Here is a 15,622-nt window from a genome sequence, read left to right as displayed (position 1 = left end):
TATCTACCGCAGGAGAGTACTTGTCAGCGTCGCAGCCTAACCAGCCGCTGCTGCGATTCAAGGAAATTATAACGCATTATAGCGACATCCACCGCCTTTTCCCGGCCCCTGCAAAGGGGCTGAGTAAGACGGAGGAGCGAACTTTAAGGCGCCTGCAGACAGGTACTCTACTCTGTCCTGCAATCTTAAAGCATTACGATCCTAACACGGATGGGCGATGCCCACACTGTGGGGAGACCTGTGATATCTTCCACATGGTGTGGGCATGTACTCAAACTCCCCACCTCCCCCCTTCCCCTACCCCTTCCAGAGAGGCATGGGAGACTGCCCTTCTCAACTGCTCCTCGCTTGAGTCCCAAAGGGCTCTGGTGAAACGGGCTAGAGACGGGGCATTGTCATGCGGTGTCCCGGACTAGGGACGCCGACCATGTAGCGTGGCCACTCTGTGGCTCCCAAACTCTATTTCAGAAATTAAAAGTTTTCACCACCACCACCTGCAAAGCGAGGCCGCTCGAATTTACTCTTCAGTTCGGTAGCTACGATTCGTTGAGTAGATGCTACACGTTGTTTTCGCGAGATTAAGGGCACCCCACGCAATTCATTGTATTATATCATCACCCTCCATTAACACCCTAACTCTCCTTTTACTTTCCTTTTCCCGCTTTCCCAGTGTGAAGTAGCAGGCCAGGGTCACCTTACCGCGGCCGACCTCTCCTACTTTCGTTTCATTAAATTACATTCTCTCCCTCCGTACACCTCACATCCATGCCCACTAAAGAAAATTTTCCAAACATGTACCGTCTTTGTCAAAAGTAACCAGGCTGCATGTTTTGCCCCTATAGCTCATACAGTGAAACCCTTACAGCTTCCCTGAAGCTCAAATGGTCGTTAAAGGTAAGTACTGGAAGTCTTCTTACCTTCCAACACCTTTTGATCTTTAGGAAAGCCACAGGGGCTCCACTATACAAGCTAGAAGCAAATCATGGTTACTTTTGACAAAGACGGTACATGTTAGTACATGTTTGTCTGCCCATGAGTGGCATATTTAAAGGAAGAAAGGGCGGAGGGCAGCCCCCTTCATCAGACGAAAATTTTCCTTGAAAAAAAAACCTTGAAAAACCCTGTTTTCACGACGAAAAAAGTGCAAGAAGTGCATCACACTAATAGGACTGCCCTACCAACCACCTCCGCCAAGAGTCAACCATAAATACTCCCCTGAAGCCCATCAACTATCGGGTACGCTTTAATAGAGCGCAGCAGGAAAATTTGGACGACATGACGTCATTTAACGCCGCCTAAATCACTGCAGGAGGACGTTGCTGCCCCTCGCCGAATCCAGGAACAGAATCCGCGAACAGAGAATCGGCCGAAGGACGCAGCAGGCAATGAGTAACCGCACCGAGTCACCCTGACGATAAGAATTGTGCAGTGAAAGGGCACTTTAACCCTGGCGCCAATAACAGATCAAGGGCAATGCCATTGTCTGAACGTCGTGCAACACGGGGAAACCGCCTTTGTCACACGAGACTGAAGGCACAGGGAGTCATTTCTCCTGCCGTAGAGATAACTATATGTCGATAATGAAATGGCAGGTAATCCAACCGCGCGCAGATCTGACATCGCTCAAACACTATTTTCGCGCTGGGCGCCGCTGTTAGGAAAACCTAATATGAATAGCATTTAGACTCAACAGAAGCAGCTCAAATCAAGGTGTTAAAATATATTTTCAGCGAGCATATAGTAATGCGGGCAGCCTGCAAACGATTGTCCGTCAGTGCAACGCAGTGGATTTCAAGAGAAGGAAGGCGCTGTATAGAAGGAGGGGCAGGGCGCAAGGCGGGGAAATGAGATTAGGAAAATCTGCACAGTACAGATGGCCTCAGCTGACTCAGCGAAGGGGATTTAGAATAGAGTAGAGGTAGACGCCTTCGTCTTGCAGAAGACGTTATGAGACTGATGGCTGAAGTTTTAAACAGCGGCCTACAACACGAGGAGAAAGACCCGCCGCTATTCTCTAAAATGTGCACGACGTGGTAAGTATTTCTGCGCAGCGCATATTATATGTTGTCTCCGGATCAACGGACCCCTGTGGCACCGCTACCGCTTCGACGAAGGGAACTGTTATCTCGTTTCATCATGGCACGTGCGAGCGATGCCTCAATATTGTCCCTCGCATGGCTGTAGTTTCAGATTCTATCGAATTCAAATGTATGCGCTTCCCGTGGTATACCGAAGAGTTGCGTGTTCAAGGACCAGTTTCAATCCGAGAATAAAAAAAAAGGGGGGGGGGGGGGGGGGGGGGCTCAGCTATGTAGGACCGTTTGGTGCAAACCTCCGTTGGGTGCAGCGAAACAAAAGAAAAGCGAAGATAAATGAAGAAAAAAAAAGAGACAACGGGGGTAGCGGTGGGCGAGAAGGGCCGATAGAAATTGGGTTATATCGCCGCGAAGCCCACCTAGGCTTGACCCAGTGACCCAGAGACACAACCAACGGATTTGGAGGGCGCGTAGCGAGACCCCTCTTCCTTCTTGACTGTTCCTCCCTTTCTCTCCTCTGAAGCGCTTTTCCTCTCGAATCCACCATGCCTGCCCCGTGCACCTGTCTTGTAGTGCACACTCTTTGCTCTGCTTTCAATTATATTTAAGCTCTCTTCCTTGCATGTTCCTTTCGACCTTTTTCGTCAGCTGTGTAAAATTAGCAGCGTTACTTGCTAAAAAACCTATAGTGTATGTAAGAACGCGACCTAAGGAATACGCGTGATTTCGAATGAATTTGCGTTGTTTGTGGGTCTACGGCTCCGGTAACATTCAACAGTGGCGACGATGGTTGTACGTCGTGTTGGCATACTACACTGTGGCTTGAATACCTTCGGAAAAGAGAGAGACTTTTTTCCGTCAGCTCTGAAGACGACAAAATATTAGTTGAAATGAAGTTGAAAATGCGCATATTTGAGAGAAGTTTTTAATTACGTTCTTTTTACCCGGAAAGCGGCTAGGAAAAGGGGCTCAACGAATTCGCGTCGTCACGGGTAAATTCTCGGTCTTTCAGTCTTTTTAAGCGAACATTAGTTGCTAAATTCCTTCTTTGTTGACGAATCTGGCAAGCCATTCGATCTAGCTTCCGCATTGTCGCGTCCCATCTCGCACGTCTTTCGAGCGTGATATGTAGAAATTTCAGCAAAGCGTGTAAGAGTGCAGCCCTGTTTTCCGGTTAACGCACGAAAAACAGGGTCTTTAGATTGTAGCCTGAAGAGCGCAAGGCAAACAGACAGCAGGCACAGTATGAAGGACGGGCAGCTATCATTACAATGGCTTCGGCTCGACAGGTAGCACGCACGGAGACGGCGAGAGATCGACCTGCAACAAAGCGGCGCGAACGAAAGAAGGAAGATAAAGCGCGTGTCGGAAAAGATGACATCGAAGAAAACGAACAGGGATGGGGAGAAGTAGGAAAGAGAAAGGGCTTATCTCACGCCCTCCGCGCTCGGCCGATTGGCGGACGTTGGTCACGTGATCCGTTACGTGTAGATGTTAGCCACGCCCCCTTGGCGAGCGGACGAGGAGGAGCGGTCGAGGAGGAGCGCGCCCTTTTTCAAAGCTCGCCCGAGTCAGGACGGGGCACAGCGTGGTGTGGCGGCCGTGGTCGAAGGGTTCCGTAGATCGCCAGCATCAGCGGCAACAGCAGCTCCGCCACAGCGGCATCCGTAGCGATCGGCGTCGTAAGCGGCCTTATCAGAAGAAGCATGCGGGAACTCGTCGTGCTGGCTGCGGTCCTCCTCCTTTGCACCCTGCAGTTGGTGACGTCGGCAGCGCTTAGCGGCGACGAGGCGTCAGACTCTCACGGTGAGCTTGAGAAACCCCACTTCCGTTCTTCCCGTCTGTCCTTAACGCCGGACTTTCTAAAGACTGCGATGTAGGTTCGTGCCGAGGCGTGTGGGGCCTGACTCTGGGAGGAGCTATTACGCGACATTTCACTGAAAGCTCAGCCGATGTGTTCCCGGTAGTTGGCTTTCCCCGTTATTTACGTATGGAGGGTGTTTATCTCTCCGGAGCCCTCTATTACGGACTCTCACGTAGCCCATGTGCAGCTTCGGATTGTTAAAACCCACATACCGAACCAGAACCCCCTCCCTTCCCTACCCCCTTACTTCCTTCATACAACTTCCCAATGATCCGTAGCACTCCTTGAGTGTTCTGTGTCAGTGGCTACGTAACCTTCGACTGTTTCCGGAATCTATCCCCAAGGTCCTCTCCAGAAGTGTTGGACATGTGCACACAGTATTACACGCGCGTTATCGGCAGTGAGCGCTCACGACTTCCAAGGCCTGTGACTCGTTATCACGATAAAAAAGGAAGTAGAAGGTTGTTTACAGGTGAGCCTCTTCCTACAAAATCATTAAGCCAGTTGCACATCTTGAGCGAAATCTTTCTTCGGGGTTGTCCGCCTACTTTTCTGTTAGCTTATGGTCAATAACTCTCATTTCACTAGGGGCCTCTTTTTTTTCACCTTTGTTTTTCAAAAAGGTGCACTGCTCCACCACTCAGCCCTTATCATAATTTATTGCGACTAGAATAGAACCTATATCAGGCGTTCGAGGAGCCTACATAGTGCGTGCTAATTGTAATCGTTGGTTTTTGTTGTTCAGCCATTCATGAGGACATGGTAGTCTTATTACCTAGTACTTATCAGGCTTACCGGTTTTTGTTGCCTGATAACACAAGCCGCGTCAGGACAGTTCTTTTTTATTAAATGATCGCTATGATTATTGGTTAGCAGGAGGCGTAACCGCCACTTGCCAACATGCTGTTAGGAGGAGTACTAGCCGCTCATGTCAAGTTACTCGATTTTAAGCCGCTTTTGAGACACAGCATCTGGCTCCACCGCAAAATTATGGACTTCGAAAGCGTAACCAGCCACCATTTTCGGTGGATGTGGAGAAGAAAGAAGTTCTCCCTGTACGAGAGGGGTTGGGGAGCGAGTGGACGGGCCATGTTATTTTTGTTCGTGTTCTAACACCCGAGGCTACACTCCGCGACTGCGCCCGAGCGTTGTTTCAAATGTCCCTGCACGAAGACGGGGGAGTGTGCCTAAATAAATTGGTAAATTGGTTTTTGAGGAAAAGAAATGGCGCAGTATCTGTCTCACGTATCTCGGCGGACACCTGAACCGCGCCGTAAGGGAAGGGACAAAGGTGGGATTGAAAGAAGAAAGAGAGAAAGAGGTGCCGTAGTGGAGGTCTCCGGAATAATTTCTACCACCTGGGTATCTTTAACATGCACTGACATCGCACAGCACACGGGCGCCTCTTGCGTTTCGCCTCCATCGAAACGCTGCCGCCGCGGTCGGGTTCGAACCCGGGTACTGCGGCTCGGTAGACGGGCGCCTTACCACTGAGCCATCGCGGCGGGTAGGAGTGTGCCTCGCAGAGACGAATTCGGCATTCATGTATCGCCACCGTGCCGGATTTCAAGCTCGCCCTTCGAGTATGCGGTCCAGCAGGGCGTTTTTCATCTTATTGAACCCCTCAGTTCTAGGATTAAAGGGACAGCAGAACGGGTGCCAGGCGCAAAAAGGTCTTCGTGTTGACGCTCTCGGTTGGCCGAACCCACTGTGCCGGCCGTACCGAGAAGCACTCTGCTCAGTACGAAAGCCTTTTTGAATTTGGTCGCTGGGTTACGGTGCCACGCTTGGAACATTCATGAACGGCTGAAGTATTTTGAGCGCCGGATAATAAAAAAAAAAAATCCGCAATGAGAGAACAAGTACGGCACAGGAAACAGAGCTAGGCGTTATTAAATCTTCGCGAAATTCAGTTCAGACTGCGCAGGGCAACCGCGAAATGCATGAGCCGAACCACTTTTTTTCTTTTCCCACTCAGCGCGCGCAGCGAGCTATCTCAAAATTTTGATTCACTTGTTTTTACAAGGATACGCTATCATCTCCATATGAAGCCAACGGACGGAATGCCCATATACGCCTGTATTCCACTTTTTCAGTGAAAAATATTCCCGGCTTGCTGAGCCACCTGAGTGCTATAAAAAAAATAAAGCGTGGAAAGAGAGAAAACAGGCGTAAAAACAAAGGGATCAGATATATTCTCAGGGCTCAGTGTTCTCGGTAAGCAAGCGAACGAAAGATTTGGCGCATGCGAATCGATTTAAATCTGGAATCAGGATGGATTATTTTCTAGTGCAACACGCGGGACTACACAAACATTGAGACGGGACCAGAGCTAACTCACAACTGTTCGTGGAGAATACATTTTCTTCAAGTCTGTCATTTGGTTGAAAAAACAAGACATCTATACATGTCTTGCCACGAAGAGACCTTCTTTATGTTCGAAACGCACTGACGTGTCAACGATGCATCATTAACTAGCTTTCGAATAAATAATGTTACCTCATGTGCCACAACATCATGACGTCTGCCCAAAATCTTGACACCTGCCAATTTTTATTTACGATCACATTTCATGAGATGCGTCGGCAGATCCTACCAACACGTGTATAGATGTCTTGTTTTCTTGGTCATTCGAAAGCCTCGAATATAAAGAACCTTTCCTAGCCACACGAGAACAGATGTAGTATTTTGTTCAGTGAAAACCAAAACTGACAGGTATCAAAATCTTGGGCAGGAGTCGTGATGTGCTTCCTCCTGAAAGCATTGTTTATCCGAATGAGCGGTGATTAATATTTCAGCGACACGTCAGAGTGTCTTATACAGAAATTTTCCTGTCAACACGTGTATAGATGTCTAACCGGGTTCGAAGCTGACCGCGGCGGCAGCGTTTCAATGGAGACGGAACGCAAAACAAGCCCGTGTGCACTGCATTGTCAGTGCACGTCAAAGATCCCCAGGTGATCGATATTATTCCGGAGACCTCCACTACGGCACCTCTTTCTCTCTTTCACTCCCTCCTTCCTCCCATCCCTCAGGGCACGGTTGAGGTGTCCACCAAGCTGTCATTTCCTTTGCTCAAAAACCGCTAATAATATTTTTATGCACACGAAAAATAAAAAAAACTTATAGATGTAGTCGCATTCTTTTCGAATAATCAGTTGTGAGTCTGCGCTCATTTGGTCTACTTATTTTCGCTATCCCTGGTGTTGTGCACATGAGTGAGTGAAAAACTTTATTTGGCTTTAAGTTTGCAATGTTGGTGGGTCCTGGTGGCTGCTAGAAAATAATTCGCCCTGAACAATGAGTCAGCTAGCACCAATGAAAACACTGATAAAACTGGCATTTTTGTGCAATGAGTTCCTTGCGCTTCAGTTTTCTTGCGCTGAGTGAAGCAAGTCCAGGCTTCTTAGACATAAATACTAATTGTGAGGCAAATGTGGAAAATTGTAAGGTGGTGGTATGGACATATTGAAGGTAATGATACCTTCTTTCGTTGCGTAGCGAAACCTTTCTTTCAAAGTTTGTCCATCACTCTCATCTTATAAAAAACCAATGGGAACCGTTTTTGACAATCGCAGAAACGTTAATAGCAAAATAATGCAAGACTGCTGTGGGGATAGCTGCTGATATATTGTTTGTTATAGTTAAACCTTCCGGTATGCGAAAAAATTGCGCTGAAAACAATTTCGCGTTAAAAATACGCCCGTCCAGGATTTCTGGGTATGCTTCAGTTACCCGTGAAGTTATTGGTATTTTTAGTTGCGCTTTTCGTGCGCTGGTAACCGTTCACCAAACTGCGACTAACCGAACTCTTCTTTTGTTCGAGACCCGCCACTCCCGAGAGAAAACTACTCTTGGCGTAAACTTGCCTACGAAAATTTTATCGCCACATTGAACTAGCGTACGTTTGATGGCACGACGCGAAGCGCCGTAGTCCTACTGTCTCCATTTTTTTTTTTTTTTAGATTTCGAAGGCTTAAGCTAATTTGTGTTCTGTTTACATTTCGCTCAAATTTAACTTCTCTGTCTAGTAAAGTCGCTCCCGGTCTTATTCTGTTGCTCTTCAGACGTACTCAGAAGGCCATCTTATTCTTTTTGAAACAAGTTTTCACGCTAGTGTAAGCGCGTAGGACTTATGCGCGAAATTAAGCATTATGGTTCGCTTTTCTTCGCAAATCTGTGCCGTCGCTCACTACGGAACCCAAGGTACAGCGGCGATAGCGAGGCAGATTCCGGTGCTCTGCAAGCTGTCATATTAAGTTATACGTCATTTACATGCCTTCAGCACAACAGAGGCGGCTCATTTCGAGTTGATTCCCCGCATACGTTCAACTCTTTCCCGGGCCTTCGGTAAATTCATTAAATCGGCCTTCTTTGGGCTCACGAATGGTACACAGTGTAACATCGAGCAAGGGAGAATAATTTCATGGAAGTTGTCTTGAAGTTCATTCACCTCTCTTCTGTCATCGCCCGAGTAAATCTTGCAAGTATTCGCATTTGAAAGTTCAGGGAGCCGATGGTTACACAGCCTGAAGAGAAAGGGTATATCAAGGTTCCGAAAGGGACATTCTACACACATTCAGCCGTATCTTACTACACTTATATGTCTTATCTCTGTCAGTGACACCAAATTACGTGCGCTTAAACATAGGACAAAATTTCCCCGACACAATGCATTCGAATTTTTGAACGAACGAATAGCGATAGGACTCCGTTCAAACCTCGCATATGATTATCGATGCATTAGTCTGCCGCTCGGCTTGAAGCAGCGAAGAGCTCGACCAGCCGAGGAAACAAGTGCGAGCGTCTTCTAACCGGCCAAAAACCTAATCCGCCGTAAAGGCATTCCAGACTTATCGGCCTTCCGACTGCGCTTGAACGCGGCGTCCATTTGAGGTTTATTACTTCGCCTTATCAAATTAAAGATAAAGAAGGATTTGGATATCTGATTTGGGCAAAAAATACTAATACGCGATACAATAGAAGTTCTGCGACGTCTTCCTTTTCAGACTAGGACGAGACCCCTTTTGAATCCGTACCTGTTTGTTTCAGTACGGATGCGCACTGCTTCAACGCTCCGTGCTCAATAACGGGTTCGATAACTGGCTGTGGCGGCGAATATTTATCTCGGCGGAATGCAGAAACCCTCGTGTGTTGAGAAGAGCCCCAGATGATCGGTGCTAGTCTTAAGAGCCGCTGTGCAGCGCATCACAGCGTAGCTCAGAGACGTGGAAAAATTTTACGAAGTAATCCCATTTAAGAATGGCCGTTAAGTTTCTCGAAAAAAAAAAACTGAATGCTGGTTACCGCGGTTAGTTTCGAAAGCTTGATAAATGCAACCATGCACGCGCGCCGTAAGCCTAAAGAAAAAAATTCCGTGTGTTAAATTTTTATTAATCCTGCGCTTTTTGCCGCATAGCAAGAAGTAAACTAAAGTTGAATTACGGAAGACTTGGAACTTTATATATGTATAAAGAAAGCTGACATGCTGGCGATATTGACAGCGGGAGGACAGGTACTGAAAGAAATATTCGTCAAAAACGTGCTGATGTTTCATTCAGCAATTACATCCGTGCAGATATGGCATCGCGACGAATGCGACTCGGGAAGAGAAAGGGGTGAGATTTTCCGAAATCATGTGCTTTATATAGTTTAGGTCCACGCTGAGAAGTACGCGAGCTCCTAGTTTTTCTTGGTAAACAATCTACACCATCGAACGCTGAAGACAGAAACATTAAGGTAACATCGTTTCTTAAAAAAAAAAATAAGCAAGCACGTCTCTTGGAGAAGACAGATAACATCCACTTCTGTCGTGTGTTCGCACGCCACGCTCATTAATTACCCCAAAAAGACGAGCCCCCTCGTGGAGCTGGTTCTATAGCCACATCAAGAGCCTACATAGCCGTATAAGTTCAGCTGTTTTGTGCTGCTATGCGCCCATTTTCCGCGCTCTTATTCACAAGACAAATTACACTTCTTAACGCGGAACATATTTACGTCTATAATGCCGTGAAATACTGAAATAAATAAGAACAACGCAATCAGACGTGAAAAAGCCTGATCTATACTTGTGACGGTCTTTCTTTCATGAATGAATCTCTCGATTTAGGCGCCGCGTCGGTCATATATTCATTGTGATGTTCTTTTTAACGAGATGCGTATATAATCCGCACATGACAACGAATAAAGAATTACTACCAGGGATTTAAGCAGATTATTCATGTAGTCTGCGCTTTTGGAGCGATGAGAACTTGAAGTTAGTTGTTCGAGGCATCACTGCACTCAAGTGAGGGTTTATAGGCGCTGCCCGATCCACGCCCAACGGCAGAGCCAATGTTTTGAAGAAAAATATCCAAATCGTGCATCGTTTCAGCGTCCCGAAGCATGAAGTACATTTCACGTACTCTGAGGCGTCAGCTTTTTTGTTTGCGAACTTAGTTTTGGAAGCTGCTGGCAGCACGGGATGCGCGAACTTTGACGTCTGCATTCGTGATCCCCGTTGTGCCTATAAAAACTAACGTCTAGAGGCACGTTTAACTTACGATTTCTGCTTCCGGAGTCGAGTCGATGATATCAGGCGCTGCTCTGTCGAAATTGCTGTGTATGTTCCGGCCTGACCCGTCGAAATCATGATTTTATAGTACTGCTACGTTCGCCTTCTTTCTATGCTCCGCTGCGCGTAGCAAGGAGATGCTTTAAGTTTCGAGCCTGTCGGTAAATGTTCCCGAAGCAGCGAACGACACTGCGCGCCTAAAAGGCAGTGAGATAACATGCAAGTGAGCGGAAAAAGAAAACAAAGTGATTCTGTGAGCTAGTTCAAGACCTTTAAAATTTGGTTTTGTAAATGTCAGTCGAGACAACGTGTCGCAAGCATGCAACACAGGAACCAAGAAACGTTCCGAGGCGCTGGTTAGTGCTCTACGCTCCACATTTATACTTCTTTAAAGCTTGTCATTAAACACGCAACATGCAATTATAAATGATGAAGTTGCTGTCATGCGTAGGCTTCGTTGGAGGTGGGCGCGACTCTGATTATAAACTCTTACATTCTCGTATTCCGTCGTTGACCTGCACCGCTTTCTTCTATGGCTTTACGTGATTGGACGGTCCTTCCGGCGGCCGTCGCGATTGGCTCGCAGTTTACCTGGCGTTTTTAAGCCAGAGCTGCTTTCTGATCAAAAACCTTCCCCCAAGCTTTCTTTTCGACATTCGCGTTTTGTTCCGAGCCTTACGCTTCTGTGTCATGCGTACAAATCTTGCATATTTTGTTCCTCTCTCCTTGAATTGGAGTAACAAAAGAAATCATTTTGTTAAATTGCAAGAAGAAAAGTAAAGCGGAAATAAACTGTAATAAAGTAGCGACCACGAAATTACGCATCACAGTCCACAAATTTCGAAGCCGGCGAACACCGTACGCTGCAACCCATTAAAACTGGGGCAGTAGGCGCGAGCAGCCCATTTGAGAAATTATCTTCACAACGCACATGCCCGCGGCCGCACACTAAGCGCGCCGTGTTTGTGCGTGCCCGTGGCCTTTCGGAGGTTGGCTTGGCAGAGGAGGGAAGCAGCGGACCGCAACCGTTGAAAACTGCGTAGCGACCTCCAGCGGTTCGTTCCTGCTCCGCATAGTAACTGCCACCTCCTCTAATGATGATGAGGATGAGGAGGATGCGATGAAAACGGAGCAGGGCATAGCAGGGGCGACCAATTTGCATCGGCTCAACTCATCGGCTGGACTGCGTGTGGCGCGTTGCACTGCCGAGCGCGGCCGGTGGGCACGCCCACGAGCAACCAACCGAGAGCTCGCATGCAGCGCGGTGCGAAGGCTGAATAACTGCTTGGCGCCCGCGTGGGCAGAAACTAAACAGCGAAGCCGCAACCAAACGCGCGCCGCTTTCCCGTACCTCGTGTTCTGCTCGCGGCGGCACAGTGTGTATCACTTTTTTTTTTTCTCACCGTAAGCGCAAAATGGATACAAAGGGTTATTGTGCGAGCTAACTTTAGCGGCTGAACTCTGCACCCCTAGTAATCGGCCGGGTCAAGTTGGGACGGGAACCAGGTTTCCGTGACGCTGAGCACACCTCGCCTCCCCCCTCTTTCCTTCGTGGAGTGGTGAGGGTTTGGACGTCAGATTGGGAAAACTGGGTTGCATAATGATGGCTCATTAAGTCAGTCACGGTGATAGGCGGCCACGGCTCGAGGTGCTCGTTACAGTTACAAGCGCCCCCTGATAGTACGCAGCGATTGCTATACGCCTACAGTACACAAGAAGGCAGTAGGCTCGCGGGACTCGAAACAGGACAGAAGCGCCCGCTAATTGGCTTTAACTATAACAACGTGCGTGCTAGGCCGTCTGAAGAGACCCCAAATTATCCTGGTTCCTGAGAGGCGCCTTGGAAAAGCCCGACGAATCGGCCGTGATCCCCTCGCGCAAGTGGAACAGGCCGCTCGTATTCTTTCAGCGGTGCGAGCCGATGTGCTGAGCAGCACGTCAGATCATGTTTCTAGATATGGATGACGCCAGGTCGAACGCAGCTCGTAAAAGGGGTGCCGTTGGGTCGTCGGCCCAACGCTTCGCGACCCCTTTTTGTTCGTTCGTTTACTTATTCAGGCCTCTGCAATGCCCTTACGGGCACTGTTGTGGGGTGAGGAGGAAAGAAACTAAGTTAGAGCAGTAGTGCAGCCGATAGTACAGACACACACTGTCAGTCTGCGTATGAGTAATCGCAACTATGATTCCATGAGGGTGTGATTTCTTTAATGCATCAACGACTCGAGGAGTAGTTCGTGAAATTTTTTCCTGAAGTGACCTCACAACCATCATGTTATTATGGTAAGTCACAAGAAAGAAAGAAAGGAAGAAAGAAAGGAAGAAGGAAAGAAAGAAAGAAAGAAAGGAAGGAAGAAAGAAAGAAGGAAAGAAAGAAGGAAAGAAAGAAAGGAAGAAATAAAGAAAGAAAGAAAGAAAGAAAGAAGAGGAAGAAAGAAAGAAAGAAAGAAAGAAAGGAAGAAAGAAAGAAAGAAAGAAAGAAAGAAAGAAAGAAAGAAAGAAAGAAAGAAAGAAAGAAAGAAAGAAAAAGTCTCCGGCATTTTATGGCCGCATTAGCCGGTACACAGCCATGAGCGTCGGAGTAATTTATTCTTCTAATTACTTTTCTGTTTTCAGCGGTTCCATCGCTTTTTCTTCGGCAGCATAATCCTCATCGCGTCTGCTGTCGTGCGATAAATATTATAGATAAATTTGTTCCTTACAGTATAGCGCAATTCACTGCAGTAGACATCGCGACATGGAATCTGCCGCCTCTCCGCGCCCCATCCGTCTCTGCATCCGAGCAAGAGAGTAAATCAGGCAGCAGCTGCCATCACAAGGCTTCCTAGCGTCGAGAAGGAGGCAATCGGTGCCCCCGCATCGAGCAAGCAACCTACGCCAACCGAGAAGACACTTATTGTCGTGAGCAGCAGTGGACCGGGCTCCGTGCCTCGACGCAACCAGAAAGGCAGCAGCACTAGAAGCAGCAGCACCATCAGCAGCAGCAGCAGCGGTCCAGACGCCGGGCACACTCCACGGCCACGCGTGATATAGCGCGGCACGCACCGCTGGCCACGGCTCGGGGAAGGCGCGTGCGTATCTGCGCCCGATGGGTTCGTGCCGTGGTGAAAGACAGGGAGTGTAATTTTCGCCGATATCTCCTCTGTCAACCACCCGCCGGAGGCGTTGCAGCTTCCACTCTAGCTGGCTTACTGTTCACTCGGTTTGCTTGATGCTGTTGCTCATACCAGAGGCAGCCCGGATGTTACGCTATACGAGTTTCGAGGTTGCGAGTGCGACTTTCGCCCATACGGTAGGCTCTTTCTGGTGACACGATAATGGCCGTTTGAATTCACTGGCCTTTCCAGCTACCGCGCCGCCCCACTGGGCTTTGCTGCTTAGATTCTGGCGTAAAGCTCGGCTCGTTGTCGTTGATGATGATGAAATAACTTTATTTGCACCCGTCAAGGAATCAGAGGGCGAAAAAGACGAGTCTTGACCGCCGTCATCTTCCTCCCCTTTCAGCAGGCTGGGATCCCTTGGGATTCAGCGGTGTCCAGGGCCAGACGGATGACTTCTTTTTGTTCTTCTTCTTTCTGGCTGGCCATTAAAGCCTCCCAGGACTCTATATTCCTGTCTGCTTCGTTGTGGCTAGGGCATGTCCACACCATGTGGATCATGTCTGCTATTTCATTACACTGTTTACATCTGGGGTCTTGGATCGCCGGATGCCATCTGCTTAGTGCGAGTGGGTTCGGAAAAACTCCCGCCTGTAACTTTCTCCATATGACCTCTTCCTTTTTGCTGAGGCCCTTGCATGCTCCAGGTAATGTCTGTCTTCCTAATCTGTAATGGCTAAGAATATCTTGGTACGTGTTCAGCTCCTCGCTCGTCTGAAGGGGCTCTCTGCTCGACGAGACCGCATTGGGGTCCCGGTGTGTGAGTCCTCGGGTCAATGCGTGCGCTGTCTCGTTTCCCCGGAGGCCCTCGTGGGCCGGAGTCCAAACAAGGTTAATTAGTTCTGCCGGTGTCGGGCCGGCAGTCAGAATTTTGACTGCTTCGACAGATACCCTGCCTGCGTTGTAGTTGCGGATAGCCGATTTGGAATCTGTTATAATCACCCTGACATTCCGTTGAGTTGACAAACCTTCCTTGTTTTTTCTCGGCACCTCAGCAATCACTTGAGTGGACATCGCATTGCTCATGGGGCACTAAGCAGAGAATATTGCGCTCTTCTCCCGAAGTGAGCGCTTTTAATACGCATGTCGTTCGCTTCATACATCGAGTGGGTCGCTTTTCTTTGCCTTTCTATTTATGGAGCTTTCGATAGTGTTAGGAACGTTCGGAGGACTGGAATTGATTCAAGTAGTCCTTCGTCTGAGCGCATGTATAGGCCACGCTTTGATGTCTCATTCCAAAGTACGATTGGAGTAATCGTCTTGAAAAGCTTTAATCAAAAGCTTTAAGCAAAACGTACCATATAATCATCATGTCTCGCGCTATAGCACTGTCTGTTACTAGCTGGTGCGTCGGAATTGCCTGGCGAGTGCGATTGCTGGCCGACCATGGCAGTCGATGATTCTCTGCTTCCTATCACGACAGATGACTTCAAAGGTGACAGTCGCCCAGGCAATCACTTACGCAAGGCAGGTTTTTGTGAACTCTTTACCTCTGGCGTGAAGACAAAGCGCTTCAACACTTCCAAATTACGTACGTTACTATTTTAGATCGAAAATAGTGAGATTCTAGAGCCTAGACGACAAAAAAAGGCATGGGCTATAAAAAATCTAGAGCGGTATTAGCCTCGGTGGTATCGGTAACTATAAAGTTACAGCGGCGCTCTCAGAGTTGAAACGGCTGAGCAGGGATTATTGTCGGCTGAGGACGGATAGCTGGCGGTCGCTTAGGTTGATAGTGTGGGCTTGGCAAGTGAAAAAAAAATGAGCTCTCGAGAGACAGGTGGGGAGTTGAGAAGAGTAGATCTGTTCAAATAGTGTGGCCGCGGCTGGCGGAGGGCAGGACGTCTTAGAAATCGGTGGAAAGAGGAAAAGAAATTTGTCCTAAAGCAGGCGCAACCGAAGTTGATGATGATGTCGTAGACGACGATGATGAGAATCGGCCTCGACCCTCTAAGTGGGGTTTTTGGAAGGGCGGCTCAGCGCACGGCTGCATCAGTGCAGCGTCGCTTTCCGC

At 48.2% G+C, this 15,622-nt stretch overlaps 1 protein-coding gene across 1 annotated transcript in view; it reads left to right on the top strand.

Moving 5' to 3' along the window:
• The first annotated feature begins 3,576 nt into the window (after positions 1-3,576).
• Positions 3,577-15,622, top strand: part of LOC149341785 (uncharacterized) — a 58,119-nt gene continuing 46,073 nt past the window's right edge. The window contains exon 1 of the mRNA XM_089543971.1: positions 3,577-3,842. Within this exon, the coding sequence (XP_089400097.1) occupies positions 3,743-3,842 (100 nt within the window). The 5' untranslated portion in view covers positions 3,577-3,742. The remainder of the gene's footprint in view (positions 3,843-15,622) is intronic.

The sequence above is a fragment of the Amblyomma mixtum genome, chromosome 5 (genome assembly GCF_055824585.1).
Source record: "Amblyomma mixtum isolate Tamu chromosome 5, ASM5582458v1, whole genome shotgun sequence".
In the NCBI taxonomy this organism is placed as follows: Eukaryota; Metazoa; Arthropoda; class Arachnida; order Ixodida; family Ixodidae; genus Amblyomma; species Amblyomma mixtum.
The sequence above is the reverse complement of the archived record's forward strand: the minus strand, read 5'-3'. Positions and strand labels throughout refer to the sequence as shown.